Consider the following 18,765-nt stretch of genomic DNA (forward strand, 5'->3'; position numbering starts at 1 on the left):
CCCAGGTATTTAATTCTAAAGGAGTAATTACTGGGTGTGTCTTAGGTCTGCAGGTACGTGTGGTGTTGTCGCTCATTCGCGCCCTAGCTTTGGAGCGAGTTGCACATTCACACAGACACGCTCACTCAGAAACACACTGCACGAAGCAAGGGATCCTAAGGAACTGCTGAAGAACCCAGTCACGTAGGGGGGGACAGACCAGACGAAGCCACCAAGATGTGTGACATGGGGGGATTGGATAACCTGGTGGCCAACACGGCCTACCTGAAAGCCCAGGGTGGCGATGACAAGGAGATGAAGAAGCGTCGCCGGAGTTTGTCACTGCCCCCGGCCGAGCAGTGTGCCGCCATCCGGACCACCATTGATAAGAACTTTGAGTCGCTCTGTGAGAGGCAGCCAATCGGCAAGAAGTTTTTCCGGCAGTTCCTGGCTGCTACCCCAGAGTACATCAATGCCGCTGAGTACCTGGACGAGCTGAATGACTGGGATCTGGCGGAAGGCGCTGATAAGGAAAAGCAGAGGGCGAACATGATGACAAAGTTTTGCAAGGCCGACTCCAAGAACTTTCTGACTTACCTCACCGGGGAGGTAGCCGACAAGTGTAAGGCAGTGACGGACAAGGACTTTGACGAAGTGATGAACGTCAAGGTGAAGGAAGCTACACGAGAGTTTCTGAAAGACAAGCCCTTCACGGACTACCAAACTAGCCCCTTCTTTGACAAATTCCTGCAGTGGAAGGAGTACGAGAAGCAGCCCATCAGTGATAAAACCTTTTATGAGTTCAGAACTCTGGGCAAGGGAGGTTTCGGAGAGGTAAGCATTCAGAAACCAATACAGCAGCATCATGTCTTTGCAATACCGGCAAAATGACTACGTGTCAGTAATATGTATCTGCAATATTATCTCTTTAATGAATGTAAAAAAAAAAAAAAAAAATGTGGCAACAGGACAATTCACAAAAGAAAAAATTATGCACAGAATCAATGATTAATACCATGTTGTCGTTCCCATAGTTTCACTGATGCAGTGTCTATAAGTACAAAGTACACCTCAGTTAACTTGCAAAGAGCTAATCTCTCGCTAATCCCCCACCAGAGATGACCCGCGGTTCTTAAGCACAGAATCAGTTTCATCACATCTTTACTACTCTATGCATACTTTCAAGCTTGTATCATTATCGAGTTGTTCTGCAAGATGAATATTGTCAATGAAAGCACTGTGTCAGTATCAAATCTGAGCGTCATGAGGTGCCATTTATAAAACCCTCAGGGAACTTTGCTGAGGTATTCAGGAGTCCTTTTAACCCACGGTCTCCCTCTGTCCAGGTATGTGCCGTACAGGTGAAGAACACAGGCCAGATGTACGCCTGCAAGAAGCTGTGCAAGAAGCGCCTGAAGAAGAAACATGGTGAGAAGATGGCCCTGCTGGAGAAGCAAATCCTGGAAAAGGTCAACAGCCTGTTCCTTGTCAACCTGGCCTATGCCTACGACACCAAGACCCACCTGTGCCTCGTCATGACCCTGATGAACGGCGGAGACCTCAGGTACCACATCTATTACGTCAGTGAGAAGACCAAAGGTATCGAGATGCCACGCATCATCTACTACACAGCGCAGATCTGCACAGGCATTCTTCACCTGCATGAAATGGATATCATATACCGTGACATGAAGCCCGAGAACGTGCTGCTGGACAGCTTTGGCCAGTGCCGACTCTCTGATCTGGGTCTGGCCGTGGAGCTGCCCGCTGGAAAGACAATCTCCCAGAAGGTAAGCCTGTTGAAGTTGGGTTTTCAAGAACTTGTAGTTGACTGTGGCTTTGGGAAACTATCGAAAGTCGGGAGCAGTAGGGATGGTGGAGAATGAGTATGAAGAGATGATGATGATGATGTCATGACAATGAAGACAGAGAGTTGATGACGTGAAAGGTTCCTTTATGATTACGATCTGATAGCAAGCTTGCAGCGTTGACCTTTTCAACATAGCGTGACAATTTGGATGGTTACTGGATTGTTCAGGATCTGTCCAAGAGGAGTCTCTGCCTCCATTATATAACTCAGGGATGGGCAAGATGGAGGCGCGGTGGCTTTAAAAACGTGCCCCCCCGTCAGTCATCTAGTGTATATATAAATCATTGATCTACACCAGGGATGGGCAACTTTGATGGGGGTGGGGACCACGAAAAATCTGAACTCATCATGAGGGGCCGCAGTGGGTCCTGGGTCTGCGTACCCACATCAGTACCCAAGGGGCCGCAGTGGGTCCTGGGTCTGCGTACCCACACATGCAGTCAGAGCATGCCCTAGCCTTTTTGGAGCCTTAAGTGAAATTTGGTCGGGGGGCCCCCCTCACCTTGCGAGCAAAACATTTTAGCGGCCCCCCTCTCTTGACAACGGAGAGAAAAATACATCTTTCCTGTAGAGAAGATTTTGCAATTTTATAACTCATTTCCTGCAATTCTACTCATTTTGCCATAGGGTGGAGAGAAATGTTTGCCGTTTTTAATATGATATCTGAGAGAGAGTGACCAACAGAATCAATGGGGGCGCCCCAGTCGGTAAATCGACAATGATTACTACAAGATAGCTGGCTAGACTAACTTAGCAATCTAAAAATGTTTTGCTGACATACGCTAATTGAGTGACTATCAGTGACATAACAATAGAGAAACTGCTGATGCACAACCAAATGTCAAAATTGCATTTAGTGTATTCCCCCCAAAAAAAGTTATTTATCTTTGGAAATTGCCAGTTGCCCATCCTTGATATAACCGATTTGATCCTTAGTGGGTGGTTATTTTAGCCCAGACAATTATAGGACGACCATTTTGGGGGCTGAGTGACTGCGTTGTAAGTAGAGTTGGGGGTTGGGTTGGGTGTGTCAGAGGTGTCCTCTTGATCTCTACAGTGACAAGGAGATTATTATGTCCAGCCCCTAAACTCCTTGGAGACTGCCTAAACTCATGGGAACAGCATCTTTGTGCTATATAAAGACAGGCAAGATGTATGTAGCCTCTTGAGACCGTAGAACAGTCTACATTTACATTTCAGTCATTTAGCAGACGCTCTTATCCAGAGCGACTTACAGTTAGTGAGTGCATACATTATTTTTCTTCATACCTGGTCCCCAGTGGGAATCGGACCCACAACCCTGCTGTTGCAAGCGCCATGCTCTACCAACTGAGCTACACGGGACTATTCTAAGGTCTCTATGTGGGGTGTCTGTTTGCCCAACCAGGATAAAAACAATTGGTCATCAAAACCAAATCTGACCAATCAAAGACACAGGACAGGAGTTTGCAAGTCAACAAACCAGAGAAACAGATACTTTAGAAGCATCTCCCTTGGTTAAGTCAACCATTTCATTCAGGGAAGACAAGGCTAATTGTGTTAATTGTGTTGTTACCTGGGTGTTTGACTGATACTTGATGAAAAATGCATCTTAGGAAGACTTTTACATGTTCTTAAGATGCTGTGTGTATGTCTATAAATCCTGTGAACCAGTCTACCATTAGCTTTCCTGTAAAATGATTTGTCACAGAGTTTTGCAGATTGGGGCATCTCTAAAAGGCCAATGAAGAGTAAGATGCAGGCTCTACAGAAGCCCAGTAAGCTCATTATCCAGAGCTCTTCTCTTGTCCTCCTCGGCAGACCGGGGAGCCTGGACTTAGGCATGGCTGGCTTTGGCTTTCTAAGCCTCTTACTTAGCAGGCATTACACAAATCAGTCCCCTGATCAGACTAGCAAAACCAGGTTAACCTTAGGCACAGTTTGTGTGTATTAATGAATGTCTGTATAGTGGCATCCTTTTGGTGGTCTAGTTTTAATTTTTGCCAATGCAGTGTATTCATGAGGCCTTAGATCTACGGAATTAGAGGTCAAAGTTTGCACCAGCTGTTTGGCCAATGTCCTTACTGCGTCCATGCTGGACCAATCAGGTGTTTGGAGAGCTTTGATTTGACCAGTCACAGGGAGTAGTCCATAGCTGTCCTCTTTTGGAGAGGTGTTTTCAATGTAGTTAGCATTTAAGCGCGGGTCAAAAGTCAACCGAAAGATGGGAGTGCCACGTCCATTTCTGTGTACAAGGATAAATCTGGCAAGCAGTCCTGCTTTAGCTCATGTAGGATAAATGCTAATAGGCACCTAAGAACAGATCTTACCCGTGGTATATTGGCCATATACCACACCCCCTCTGGCCTTATTGCTTAAATAGACACCTGATACCAGTCAGCCAAGGTGAAAAGCCCTTGAAATCATGCTAAAGATCTAATGTATAGTGCTGTGTTAGTGTCATCCTCTAGAATACAGGACCACAGGGATCTCCAGGATGTATCGCTATGCACATTTGTAATGCAATGTTTGTGCATGGTTATGCATATAGATGTGTTACAGTATATGCTGCATGTGGTTGCTCACTAGAGTCCATGGATTGACATCCTTTATGTAAGCAGAAGGAGAGATCCGTCACCATGGATGCACACATGACTCTTGACAGGTAGAGAGAGATTAGCATTAAGCTACTTGTCCCAAGCTATGGCTGAAGTCAGGAAGGAGCATAGGAGGAACTAGAGAGAGACAGGAAGAAGAGGGCTTATATAAAACAGCAAATGGCTGTGTTCATAGTTCCTGTTTTATATAAGCCCTCCCTGTCCCTCTCTCTCTGTCGCTCTCTAGTCATTCCTAAGATCCTTCCTAACCTCATGTTCCTGGTCTTATCCTCCCTAGGTCTCACCTGGTCTCATCCTCACTAGGTCTCACCTGGTCTCATCTTCGCTAGTCCAAGGCTAGCACTTCTCAGACCAGGCTAGTAGAAAATGTGCCAAACTAACACTAAAACATAATTTATGTCTAATCACATCTCATGGTATAGACCCCTGGCAAGTAGAATTTCACTCAGGCTGTTCCTTCCTCATCATGTGCATCAGCTTCCCGATAACCCATTATAACTGGCATCGGCATGCTCTCATTATCTGTCATGCTTTAAGATACATTTTGACTTTTGGGAAACAGGAAACAGATACAGTAGAGAAGGAACTGTAGTGATGGTTAGTATCACTTCTAAAACCATGTTACCCATACCATGTGATGGATCTGATATCATGACAGGAACAAATGAGCTGATATTTCAAACATACTGTAGGATGATGAGTTGTCCTCTAATTGTTTCCATCTTTCTTCCATTCTTCCTGAATCTCTCTTCTGCCTCCCCTACACCGTCCCAGGCTGGAACCGGAGCGTACATGGCCCCTGAGATCCTGAACGAAGTTCCCTACAGGACATCAGTGGACTGGTGGGCGCTGGGCTGCAGTATTTACGAGATGGTGGCCGCCTACACTCCGTTCAAGGGTCCCGAATCCGGGAAGCAGAAGGTGGAGAAGGAGGAGGTGCAGCGTCGCATCTGCAAAGAGGAACCGCCATGGGAGCACAAGAACTTCGACGCGCCCACCAAGGCCATCATCCAGGAGTTCCTCAAGAAGAATATCGACGAACGCCTGGGCTGCAAGTAAGAGCATCAGTCCATCCAGGCTACCATTAATAATATAATATACGCAATAATAGCAATTCTCTATTCTCTACTGATGCTGTCATTTATGAAGAAACAGCCCTTTCAAGTCAGGTAGCTCACCATAGCTGGCATAATACCTCAATTACCTCGACTAACCTGTGCACATTGACTCTGTACCGTATTTTGTAGTTATCTATTTTTTACTTAACACTTATTTTTCTTAAAACTGCATTGTTAGTTAAGGGTTTGTAAGTAAGCATTTCACTGTAAGGTCTACACCTGTTGTATTCGGCACATGCGACAAATACAGTTTGATTTGATTTGATAAAAGCATTTTGCTAGCTTGATGACCAGGGTTGGGGTCAATTCCTTTTCAATTACAGTCAATTCAGAAAGTAAACCAAATTCCAATTCCACATTTTCTTAATTGAAAAGCATTGCAGAGAATTGGAATGTGAATGTACTTCCTGAATTGACAGGAATTATAATAGAATTGACCCCAAACCTGTTGTTGGCTAACATGCGAGCATGCTGATGCAACATAGATTTTCAACTCAGTTGTCAGTCAACTACCTACATTACAGTTGATCAAGGCAGTATCAATAGTATCCAATGTACTCCGCAAACAACTGGTTTAATACATTTTTCAGAACACAGTATTTGAGTTTGTTTGTTCAACTGTATTTATTGCTGAGTTAACTGTGACGTTAGCCTAGTTAGCTAGTTAGCCTTCACCTGCCAGTATGATGCTCATACGGATGTGTCAAAAAACTTTCCTCCACAGGGGAGGAGGTGAGGACCCCCGTAAGCACGAATGGTTCAAGGCCATCAACTTTCCTCGTCTGGAGGCTGGTTTGATCGACCCCCCTTGGGTGCCCAAGCCCAACGTGGTCTATGCCAAGGACACTGGCGACATTGCTGAGTTCTCCGAGATCAAGGGCATTGTGTTCGACGCCAATGACGAGAAGTTCTTCAAGGAGATTGGCACGGGAGCCGTGGCCATTCCATGGCAACAGGAGATGATCGATACGAACCTGTTTGACGAGCTGAACGACCCCAACAGGAAAGAGTCTGCTGGGGGTGGTGACGGGGAGGGGAAGTCTGGCACATGCACGTTGCTGTGAGCAGCCAAAGCTGGCACATATAAACACCAGTATATACACCAATACATGGCACCAATACATCAATTGATTCGCTCATGTTCTGTCAAATTCTTGTGAAACATTACACACAGAAATAATTGAACAAAATGCATTATTTTACACAAGGGAGGAGAGCAGCAGGAGACAGAGAGAGATGAGGTATCCTTCACTGGACCGGGTCAGTTGCCATTGATTTTAGTAATATGGGTCGAAAGTTCCCTGAGCTTCCAAGCAAATAGGAGGGTAAAAGGTGACTACCAAGATTTGTATTGTCAATTCAGATTGCAGCTACTCCCAGATGTTTCTCATGATGTAGTAGTGCCCTCCTGGCCAACAGGGGTCGTAAGAGTAGAATATAACAAATTCATGTTGTGGATAAAACATTTTTAAAATGATTAATGGATAAATACAGGCCTCTGTTTACATACAGCTTGCACCAGAAGATTAGTGCTAACCCTAGCCATTGGCCACAATGGAGCACAGTATGCTACATTTACTAGTTTGGGAATATGGTTGGGATCTCGTTCTTGATTGTGTTCCATTAATTGAATGTGATAGAGGCCAGGTTTTTTTCAACCCCCCCCCCCCCCCCCTAAAGGCAGAGGTGCTAACTTTTTTGGGTCAAATATTTCATGAGATCAATGTCTCTATGGACATTTCTAACTAAATGTGACAGAGATTTATTTACCTATAGTGACTAAACCGATTGAAGTCGATCACTAAATTTCCAAGCAGGTGGACTTTCCAATCCAGCATCTAGTTCTATTTGTAAACACTATTATAAAGGCCTCCCGAGTGGCGCAGTGGTCTAAGCTGTGTCACTAGAGATCCTGGTTCGAATCCAGGCTCTGTCGTAGCCGGCCGCAACTGGGAGACCCATGGGGCAGCGCACAATTGGCCCGGCGTCGTCCAGGTTATGGGAGGGAATGGCCGGCAGGGATGTAGCTCAGTTGGTTGAGCATGGTGTTTGCAACTCCAGGGTTGTGGGTTCGATTCCCATGGGGGCCAGTATAAAAATAATATAAAAATAATAAAAAATAATGTATGCACTCACTAACTGTAAGTCACTCTGGATAAGAGCATCTGCTAAATGACTAAAATATAAACGGCGTTGTATATAAATATGTATATCTATGCATTGACAGGGGAGAAATCCACAGATTAAGTGCTAGTCATGACTGGATGAATGCTCAACTCTCGTGGGCTGTGAAGGTTCTATGCCCTGGTTTCTCAGGAAAAGCCAGTAGGACTCTATGATTGAACATTGAGAAGAGTTGGGCTAGGCCAACAATGTGTTCCTGTACCAGGAATATCTATTTGCCCCCCCAACTTTAACTGGAAAATTGCTTCCATGCATGTGATTTGTCTGAAGTTCGAGATACGTGTACAAATCTGAAGTTAGAATCTAGTTAGCTTTCAAAACGTTTAACCAAAAAATCACAGTTCCCTTGTTTGTTGTCTCAGGGCTAAGACTTATTTCATATAATAATAATAATAATAATATATTATTATTATTATATAACTTTAAATTGACTAACTTTATTATATTATGAATATAAATATGATAAACATACTTGTAAATATAATTTGAGAGGAAAACATTACGTATGCTACTGTAGGAACATCTGACATTTATCAGGGATTTGCTTGAATCTTGAGTTATTTGAAGAAATAAAAATATATGTATTTTAAAGCTTGTGTTTTTCTTACTACCTCCGATGGTACTTCACTATTGTACTTGTGCGTGTGTGTTTCTGTGTGTGTGTTTGTGTGTGTGTGTGTGTGTGTGTTTGCTCTTGTGTGAAAGCACTTTTCATTCATTTCGCTCAGGTTGCTGCATTAGGAATTAAACAGCTGAACATAAGATTGACATGCTGTCTAGACCGGGCACGTGCGTGCGTCCGCCATCGCGCGCATGTTTATTTTGTCCATCCACACCAGACACAATCAGGACACGCAAGTTGAAATATCCAAATGAACTCTGAACCAACTATATACACATTTGGGGACAGGTCGAAACATATGAAACATTCATGGCCATTTAGCTAGCTAGCTTGCTGTTGCTAGCTAATTTGTCCTGGGATATAAACATTGGGTTGTTATTTTACCTTGAAATGCATATGCTCCTTTTTTTCTGGATCTTTGTAGAATTCTGACCTATTTTGAGTCACACAAAATCATGTGTTCTCTACTCCGACAATTAATCCACAGATAAAAGGGGAAACCTAGTTAGTTTCTAGTAATCTCTCCTCCTTCAGACTTTATATGGCGGTTGGCAACCAACTTTAAGGTGCATTACCACCACCAACAGGACTGGAGTGTGGACCTCAGTTCATCTTTCAATCACCCACTTGGGTATATGCTTCTAAAAATCAATGAGGAGATGGGAGAGGCGGGACTTGCAGTGCGTCAAGCATAAAAAAATTTAACCAAGTTCTATTTTAGCGCCTGGCTACGCAGACGTTCGTTGACGCGCGCAAACAGTTTGGATGAAATTATTGAATAACATGTATGTGTACATTTTATTTTGCAACGCGAGCGGTGTGGTCAGCATGTTAAGCGATGCCCCTCATGAACATGAAAAGATCCCCCTTGTTCTAAGAGACTCATAGTCCCACAGTGTCTATCGACCTCAGAACTCGGGGTGTGCCGAGTACTCAGACAAAACGAGTATCGTAACGGATATGGAGAACTTTCCGAATACGATTATGATACAAAGTATTTTTTACAATAAAACGTATTTTTTAAGATGCCAGCACGCATCACTGTCATGTCAGTCAGACAGCGTGAAGGGCTGTGGGCTCTAAATAACTACATTGGCTAGTTCAGCTGTCTGACAATAAATGGGCGGGGTGTAGGTTGAACCAGCTGCAACGATTGGCTTGCGCACCTTTTTTAAATTGGTAGCACAGGTGCTCCTAATTTCAAAAAGTATGGAGCACCAGACAAAATTTAGGAGCACCAGAAAAAAAACATATTTATTTGACTGCAAATGACTGTCCTATCGTTCTTAATCACCAGTTGTTACCTTGACAAAAGTGTGACTGCAAACATATTTACATAGGTGATTAAAAAAGAAGCTTTGTTGTGCAACTGTAAACTGTTATCCATTACTGCAATCAGCTAACAGATAATAGTAGTAATAATAATAATAATAATAATAATAATAATAATAATAATAATAATAATAATATTGATGTTGTAACCATGCAACATGATGACTATGATCTGATACTTGGATAATGAAATAAATGTTTAGTCTCCTTTCACAATAACTAATACATTTTTTTGATGTAAAATGTTGCTAATAATTCTACTTGTTTTTAGGGCTAGGGTTTAGGGTAGGTGCTGCAGATCATTTTTGTTGAGGGGGAGGAGGGGGGTGCTGAGGAGTATTTCTCCGCTCATACAGGTGTAATAAAGGCCTTTTTTTAATATACTTTTTTTTTTTTTTTTCATTAGTCAGGGGGTGCTGCAGCACCCTCAGCAGCCCTACTTCCTGCAGCACCCTCAGCACCCCTACTTCCTGCAGCACCCTCAGCACCCCTACTTCCTGCAGCACCCTCAGCACCCCTACTTCCTGCAGCACCCTCAGCACCCCTACTTCCTGCAGCACCCTCAGCACCCCTACTTCCTGCAGCACCCTCAGCACCCCTACTTCCTGCAGCACCCTCAGCACCCCTACTTCCTGCAGCACCCTCAGCACCCCTACTTCCTGCAGCACCCTCAGCACCCCTACTTCCTGCAGCACCCTCAGCAGCCCTACTTCCTGCAGCACCCTCAGCACCCCTACTTCCTGCAGCACCCTCAGCACCCCTACTTCCTGCAGCACCCTCAGCACCCCTACTTCCTGCAGCACCCTCAGCACCCCTACTTCCTGCAGCACCCTCAGCAACCCTACTTCCTGCAGCACCCTCAGCACCCCTACTTCCTGCAGCCCCCTCAGCACCCCTACTTCCTGCAGCACCCTCAGCACCCCTACTTCCTGCAGCACCCTCAGCACCCCTACTTCCTGCAGCACCCTCAGCACCCCTACTTCCTGCAGCACCCTCAGCACCCCTACTTCCTGCAGCACCCTCAGCATCCCTACTTCCTGCAGCACCCTCAGCACCCCTACTTTCTGCAGCAGCCCTACTTCCTGCAGCACCCTCAGCACCCCTACTTCCTGCAGCACCCTCAGCACCCCTACTTCCTGCAGCACCCTCAGCACCCCTACTTCCTGCAGCACCCTCAGCACCCCTACTTCCTGCAGCACCCTCAGCACCCCTACTTCCTGCAGCACCCTCAGCACCCCTACTTCCTGCAGCTATGCTGTTGATCGGCTTGGGTTGCCACCTGTTGCCTGTCAAATGCGGCTGCCTGGTGGTAGACCTAGTGATGTTGCCCCCGCCCCTGCCCCGATGCACTTGATGTGCTTTTGGCTTAAGTTATTGTTTTAGCAACGACTGGTGTTTTAGGTTGCTGGACCCAGTGGCAAAATAAGTATTCCTGCTGCTATTACTCCACACTTTCGACGGTTTTGTCCCTCCTTAGCCACTTAAATTCGTAAAGCCCAACCCTCAAAACATGTTGATCTTTTTTATTTTTCTAAGGAGGAGGAGCGGTAGTTGCAGCATCTCCGACAGTGTCCTCAACATAATCTTCTTCTGGTTGTGGTTGATCATTTTCATAATTTGTTTTTTTGTTAAAGAAAGCTTCAATTCCGCCGCATTTACAGTTGTTGTTCTTGCTAGCTAGCTTGCTAATGCTAATGCCAATACTTAGCTGACCAAACGGGCAGCACAGTTCTGAGCGAAAGTTTGATTGGTTTAATTAGCTACATTTACACATTTGTAGCATTATGATTGGTTATGATTTGTAAACAATCCATCAGCCTGTCTTGTTTGAGCCTGTCTTGTTTGAGCCTGTCTTGTTACAGCAGTGAAGAGTAGAGTGTCGTGGCGAGTCATATTTAGTATTTTATTGGATAGTATTTTTGTCGCACGGTGCTCCCAAAATAAAAGTACTGGTCGCACAGAAGAAGAAAAAAATTGCATATGCGAATTGGTCGAAGAGCCCTGGGTATAGGCTTAAAGGCTTTTAAAGCGCAATTCCAGTTTTTCCGATCACAAGTAAATGTGCTAAAGTGTGATAAAACGGATACAATTACGAATACGAGTATGACGAAGAAAACATCTCACTGTAAAAAAAAAATTGGACCGCAGTAATCCCATTAGGTAGAGATCACAAGCAGGATGTGTGCGGCCCAGAGCAGATTTCAGTGTGCTACTCTTAGCTGATAAGATGATAATCGGCCTTACCCCCAGCGTACTGAAATCAACCTCTAATCTCCCAGGATCTAAAGGGAAGCCTCAGGAGGATAGATACACTACCGTTCCTTACAAAATGGCGTTTAGCTACTAAAAAAAATTGGTGGGGAAAATAGAGCTCAAACCTGATAAATCATTAGGAATGTTTGTTTAGGTGAAAAGTTCAATAGCCTACTGGAGAGGAATAAACACATGGTGAAAGAGACACGGAAAAGGAAAGAAAGAATGGGAGAGAGGAGAGAGGAGGGAGGAGAGAGGAGAGAGGAGAGAGGAGAGAGGAGAGAGGAGAGAGGAGAGAGGAGAGGAGGCAGAGCAAGAGACGTATAAAAGAGAAAACAGTGTGTTTTTTTAGTTTACAAATCAGTGTTGGAGTGAAACAGAATGGGCGGAGGGGACATTCCTGACTTTTAGCTCGCTTGATGCAGAGACGATGTTCCAAGGTCAAGGCTTAAGGGCTGTGAGGGGAGTGACGAAGGTAGACCAAAGCTACTAGAGCCAAAAGAAGAGAGATTATCTGTTAAAGAGTGGGACTCAGGTATTGACAGCTATTGGTGGTGAAGGGCAGCGCTCCCTAAAGAACCTTGCCACAACCTGTTGGATCCTAGAGTTAAACATAGCATGGCCATAGCCAGTTGTAGGGATTTTCCCGATTAATTAGAAATTCAAGCTTTTCTGATCATGACATTATCCTCCATCAGGGAAAGCTGGTGACTTGAAAAATTGAGGAGGACAAAACGTGTTTAAAAGACCATCAAAGACAACTTATTTGAACCCCTTACACTCATGGAAATTGGCCTACAGTGGTTTCAGAAAGTATTCACACCCCTTGACTTTTTCCACATTTTGTGTTAAAGCCTGAATTTTAAATTGATTAAATTGAGATTTTGTGTCACTGGCCTACACACACTACCCCATAATGTCAAAGTGGAATTATGTTTGTAGAAATGTTTGCAAATTAATTAAAAATGAAAAGCTGAAATGTCTTGAGTCAATAAGTATTCAACCCATTTATTATGGCAAGCCTAAATAAGTTCAGGAGTAAAAACAAGTCACATAATAAGTGTGCAATTATAGTGTTTAACATGATTTTTGAATGCCTACCTCATCTCTGTACCCCACACATACAATTATCTTTAAGGTCCCTCAGTCAAGCAGTGAATTTCAAACACAGATTCAACCTCCCGAGTGGCGCAGTGGTCTAAGGCACTGCATCACAGTGTTAGCTGTGCCACTAGAGATCCTGGTTCGAATCCAGGCTCTGTCGTAGCCGGCCGCAACCGGGAGACCCATGGGGCAGCGCACAATTGGCCCAGCGTCGTCCAGGGTAGGGGAGGGAATGGCCAGCAGGGATGTAGCTCAGTTGGTAGAGCATGGTGTTTGCAACGCCAGGGTTGTGGGTTCGATTCCCACGGGGGGGCCAGTATGAAAAAAATAATGTATGCACTCACTAACTGTAAGTCGCTCTGGATAAGAGCGTCTGCTAAATGACTAAAATGTAAAGACCAGGGAGGTTTTTCAATGCCTCGCAAAGGGCACCTATTGGTAGATGGTTAAAAAAGCAGACATTGAATATCCCTTTGAGCATGGTGAAGTTATTAATACCCTTTGGATGGTGTATCAACACACCCAGTCACTACAAAGATACAGGCCTTTTTCCTAACTCAGTTGCTGGAGAGGAAGGAAAACTCTCAGGGATTTCGCCAATGGTGACTTTAAAATAGTTACAGAGTTTAATGGCTGTGATTGGAGAAAACTGAGGCTGGATCAACAACATTGTAGTTACTCCACAATACTAACCTAAATGACAGAGTGAAAAGAAGGAAGCCTGTACAGAACACAAATATTTCAAAACATGCATCCTGTTTGCAACAAGGCACTAAAGTAAAACTGCAAGAAATGTGGCAAAGAAATTAACTTTATGCGTTATGCTTGGGGCAAATCCAACACAACACATCACTGAGTACCATTCTTCATAATTTCAAGCATGGTGGTGGCTACATCATGTTATGGGTATGCTTGTCATCTGCAAGGACTAGGGAGTTTTTTAGCATAAAATGAAATAGAATACAGCTAAGCACAGGCAAAATCCTAGAGGAAAACCTGGTTCAGTCTTCTTTCCTACAGACACTGGGAGCAAAATCCACCTTTCAGCAGGACAATAACCTAAAACACAAGGCCAAATATACATTGGAGTTGCTCACCAAGACGACATTGAATGTTCCTGAGTGGTCTAGTTACAGTTTCGACTTAAAATCGGCTTTAAAATCTATGGAAAGACTTGAAAATGGCTGTCTAGCAATGATCAACAACCAACTTGACAGAGCTTGAATAATTTTTTCAAGAATAATGTGCAAATAGTGTACAATCCAGGTGTGCAAAGCTTACAGACTTACCCAGAAAGACTCACAGTTGCAATCGCTGCCAAAGGTAATTCTAACATGTATTCACTCAGGGGTGTGAATATTTATGTAAATTATATATTTCGGTATTTAATTTTCAATAAATTAGCAAATAATTCTAAAAACATGTGTGCACCTTGCCATTATGGGGTATTGTGTGTGGGTAAATTTTTTATTTTTTTAATGCATTTTGAATTCAGGTTGTAACACAACAAAATGTGGAGTAAGTCAAGGGGTATAAATACTTTCTGAAGGCACTGTATATCGATAAGGCAAATTGAAATGTTTCTAACAGAAGAACTATAAAAAGCACATGCATGACCATGGTAGCGATTGAAAGAGAATACTTTGGATGTTATGGGGAAATTATCAGACCAAAGGTGAGGACACAACAGTTCACCTGACACAAGACTGAATCCAAACATTACACCGTTGATTTTATGTGCATTTTACATTTACTGTATTTTTCACAGCATTTGTCAATAATGAAATTTGGAAATACTCTAGATACATTCAGTAACATAATAAGAATATTCATTGAAATTTTGGAGTAGGTGCAAGATAAGAAAAAAAATATTACAAGGGTTTGAGTGAGAGGTCTAACTGGTGTCTCCAAGTGGGCACACAGCTCTCCAAAGTGTGCAGCACTTAAGTAACGTCAATGCACTTTTATGACTAGCCACAAGGTGATTGTTTTTTTAGCTCTCCTAGCTTTGCCATTGAGGAACTGAAGCGAGCACACTTGTAGTTTTTTGTTTAGGAACACAGCTCTCCATCCCCACTATCACACAATTACTGTTGTTATTTACGCAATCCAAAAACTTCCCATTATACAGTGCATTCGGAAAGTATTCAGACCCTTTGAATTTTTCCACATTTTGTTACGTTACAGCCTTATTCTAAAATGGATTAAATAAATATTTTTCCTCCTCAATCTACACACAATACCCCATAATAACAAAGCGAAAACAGGTTTTTAGATTTTTTGCAGATTTATTAAAAAGAAAAAACAGAAATACCTTATTTACACAAGTATTCTGACCCTTTGCTATGATACTCGAAATTGAGCTCAGGTGCATCCTGTTTCCATTGATCATCCTTGAGATGTTTCTACAACTTGATTGGAGTCCACCTGTGGTAAATTCAATTGATTGGACATGATTTGGAAAGGCACACACCTGTCTATATAAGGTCCCACAGTTGACAGTGCATGTCAGAGCAAAAACCAAGCCATGAGGTTGAAGGAATTGTCCGTAGAGCTCCGAGACAGGATTGTGTCGAGGCACAGATCTGGGGAAGGACACCAAACTATTTCTGCAGCGTTGAAGGTCCCCAAGAACACATTGGCCTCCATCTTTCTTAAATGGAAGAAGTCTGGAACCACCAAGACTCTTCCTAGAGCTGGCCGCCCGGCCAAACTGAGCAATCGGGGGAGAAGGGCCTTGGTCAGGGAGGTTACCAAGAACCCGATGGTCACTCTGAAGGAGCTCCAGAGTTCCTCTGTGGAGATGGGAGAACCTTCCAGAAGGACCACCATCTCTGCAGCACTCCACCAATCAGGCCTTTATGGTAGAGTGGCCAGACGGAAGCCACTCCTCAGTAAAAAGGCACATGACAGCCCGCTTGGAGTTTGCCAAAAGGCACCTAAAGACTCTCAGACCATGAGAAACAAGATTCTCTGGTCTGATGAAACCAAGATTGAACTCGTTGGCCTGAATGCTAAACGTCACATCTGGAGGAAACCTGGCACCAACCCTATTAGTAAGCTATTGTTTTGACAGTGGACTGTTTGTATTATTTGGCATTAATAGACTGGTTTTACGCAGCACAAACATTCTATGCAAGCTGCCAGAGAGAGCATGGCTGGCTAAATTTAGGCTATAGGCCTACAGGACAGTTGTATATTCAAAAAAAAAATATTGCTTACAGATTAGTATGCTCTTGCATCGAACATTAATTTTGCTATCTGCAATGTCTGAATGTCCCGCTTTAATTACTGAACAAGTAAGTACATTATTGCCACCAGCCAGCATTCTAAATAGCAGCATTGCGACACCGTAGGCCTATAGCTTCGTGAAACATAACCTTGACGACCAAATACAAATGTTTCCATTAAAGCAAAAGTTATAGACTACTACAAGCACTAGCACTACATAATCTGATAGCCTATGGATAGGTAGCCGCAAATACCTCGCAATTTCAGAACCATAGACAGCGAGAGCCTTGAGCAGTAGAGTATTGTTTTTAGGGAAGGGGGTCCAGAGAAACTGCGCGGTGCCAGTGATTGGAGTCCATCTGTTACTGGGCTCTCACCATCATCATTATAATTATTTATTTCATTCAAATTCACAAAATCATTGTGTTTATAAGCCCACTAGGCATCTGATTTGATGTCATTCAATGTCCCGAATAATAGAAAGGAAAATACCGTTGGGTGTTCGCGCGATAGCCTAAACTATCCTACACAATTGCGCGCTGAAGCCTACCTCGAAGTCCAATCCAACTCAACAGAAAAATTACCTTGATGCTTTCTCTGTTAAAACTTCTATCAAGCAGACAATAGCAGATAATCAACATAAATGTTGGGGTATTGCGTTGGTTCCAACGTGGATCACAACTTCACTGAACAAGGAGACAACATATTCTGGACATTTTTCCGAAACACCATTTTCCGCACAGGCTGTTTTTGCGTCACACGCTACATCATGACAGCTGACTTGACTGTCATTCAGAAAAATATTTCCTGGATCAGCTGAGGATGGTCTACAATATGAAAATGTATGCACTCACTAACTGTAAGTCGCTCTGGATAAGAGCGTCTGCTAAATGACTAAAATATAAATGTAATATCACTAGGCCTAACTACACAGCTGGATACCAAATGCGCATCCAACAAGTACGTATATTTGCCTATGCATAGCCTATAGAAGAACCACACAAGTTAGGTGACTCTTTCGTTAGAAGCATTCGATTTCGCAATCGCATAAATCATTTTGGATTTGTGTGCCCATGCATGGAAACCGTTTTCACAGCGTAGCCTAAAATATCAATATGAACATTTGATAAAAGCGGTGCTGCCATTAATAGAACACCACCTCATATTCTGTCTAAAAAGAAGGCCGGTGTAACCGGTGTAACCGGTGAGAAATGGCTCGCTAGTTAGCGGCGCGCGCCAGTAGAGTTTCAATCGGTGACGTCACTCGCTCTGAGACCTTGAGGTCGGTGGTTCTCTTCCTCTGCAAGGGCCGCGACGGGTAACGGTGCTTCTCTTCCTCTGCAAGGGCCGCGACGGGTAACGGTGCTTCTCTTCCTCTGCAAGGGCCGCGACGGGTAACGGTGCTTCTCTTCCTCTGCAAGGGCCGCGACGGGTAACGGTGCTTCGAGGGTGACTGTTGTCGATGTGTGCAGAGGGTCCCTGGTTCCACATATTTAATGCCATTCCATTTGCTCCGTTCGGCCATTATTATGAGCCGTCCTCCCCTTAGCAGCCTCCACTGGTTTTAATCAGGTATTTGGTGACGTAAATATATTTAGCATAGTTTTATCTAAAAAGGATAACTATTTTAATGTTTTATTATTTTATATTTTTCTGAAAATCACTAAGTAGGATGGTTCTCCCCTACCTCCTCTGAGAGCCTCCACTGTCCCCCACATTTTACCTGAATTTCTATGTTGTTTTGATCACATCCTTGCATCAGCCTTTGAACATATTGTAAGCCTACTATATAAGTAGTGTAATAATACTTTAGCTACAATGGAGGCTGCTGAGGGGAGGACGGTTCATAATAAGGTCTGGAACGGAGCAAATAGAACGGCATCAAACACATGGAAACCATGGAAACCATGTGTTTGATGTATTTGATGCCATTCCACTGATTCCGCTCCAGCCATTACCGCGAGCCCGTCCTCCCCAATTAAGGTGCCACAGACCACCTGTGCTTGGCTAAACATGTAGCTAAGTTCGTAAGCGCTGGCTTATGTGTGTAATATTCTGAACATATTAGTTTGCTCCAATATGTGTGTCACGATCATCAAGCAAGAAAGAAACATTATACTTCTCTCAGCAAGCAAGCCCCTTAAATTCATTTAGTTCTCAACATAAATTGAATATTTAAAACAAAATATTTTATATTTATTTAACTAGGAAAGTCAATTAAGAACAAATTCTTACATGACGGCTTACCATGAGGCAAAAGGCCTCCTGCGGTGAAGGGGGCAAAAAACCCAACATATTAATAATTTAGGACAAAACACACATCACGACAAGAGCGACACCACAACATTACATAAAGAGAGACCTAAGACAACAACATAGCATGGCAGCAACACATGACAACACAGCATGGTAGCAACACATCATGACAACAACACGGTAGCAGCACAACATGGCAGCAACACAACATGGCAGCAG

At 43.5% G+C, this 18,765-nt stretch overlaps 1 protein-coding gene across 1 annotated transcript; it reads left to right on the forward strand.

The window, feature by feature from the left end:
• Positions 1–216: 216 nt before the first annotated feature.
• Positions 217–6,628, forward strand: LOC311146825 (rhodopsin kinase grk7a-like; the record flags this gene model as incomplete). Its single annotated transcript, XM_084183422.1, has 4 exons — positions 217–813; positions 1,326–1,769; positions 5,221–5,501; positions 6,289–6,628. The coding sequence occupies 4 exons, from the start codon at positions 217–219 to the stop codon at positions 6,626–6,628; spliced, it is 1,662 nt and encodes a 553-aa protein (XP_084039548.1).
• Positions 6,629–18,765: the final 12,137 nt, after the last annotated feature.

Source organism: Coregonus lavaretus (assembly GCF_964263955.1).
Source record: "Coregonus lavaretus genome assembly, chromosome: 19".
In the NCBI taxonomy this organism is placed as follows: domain Eukaryota; kingdom Metazoa; phylum Chordata; class Actinopteri; order Salmoniformes; family Salmonidae; genus Coregonus; species Coregonus lavaretus.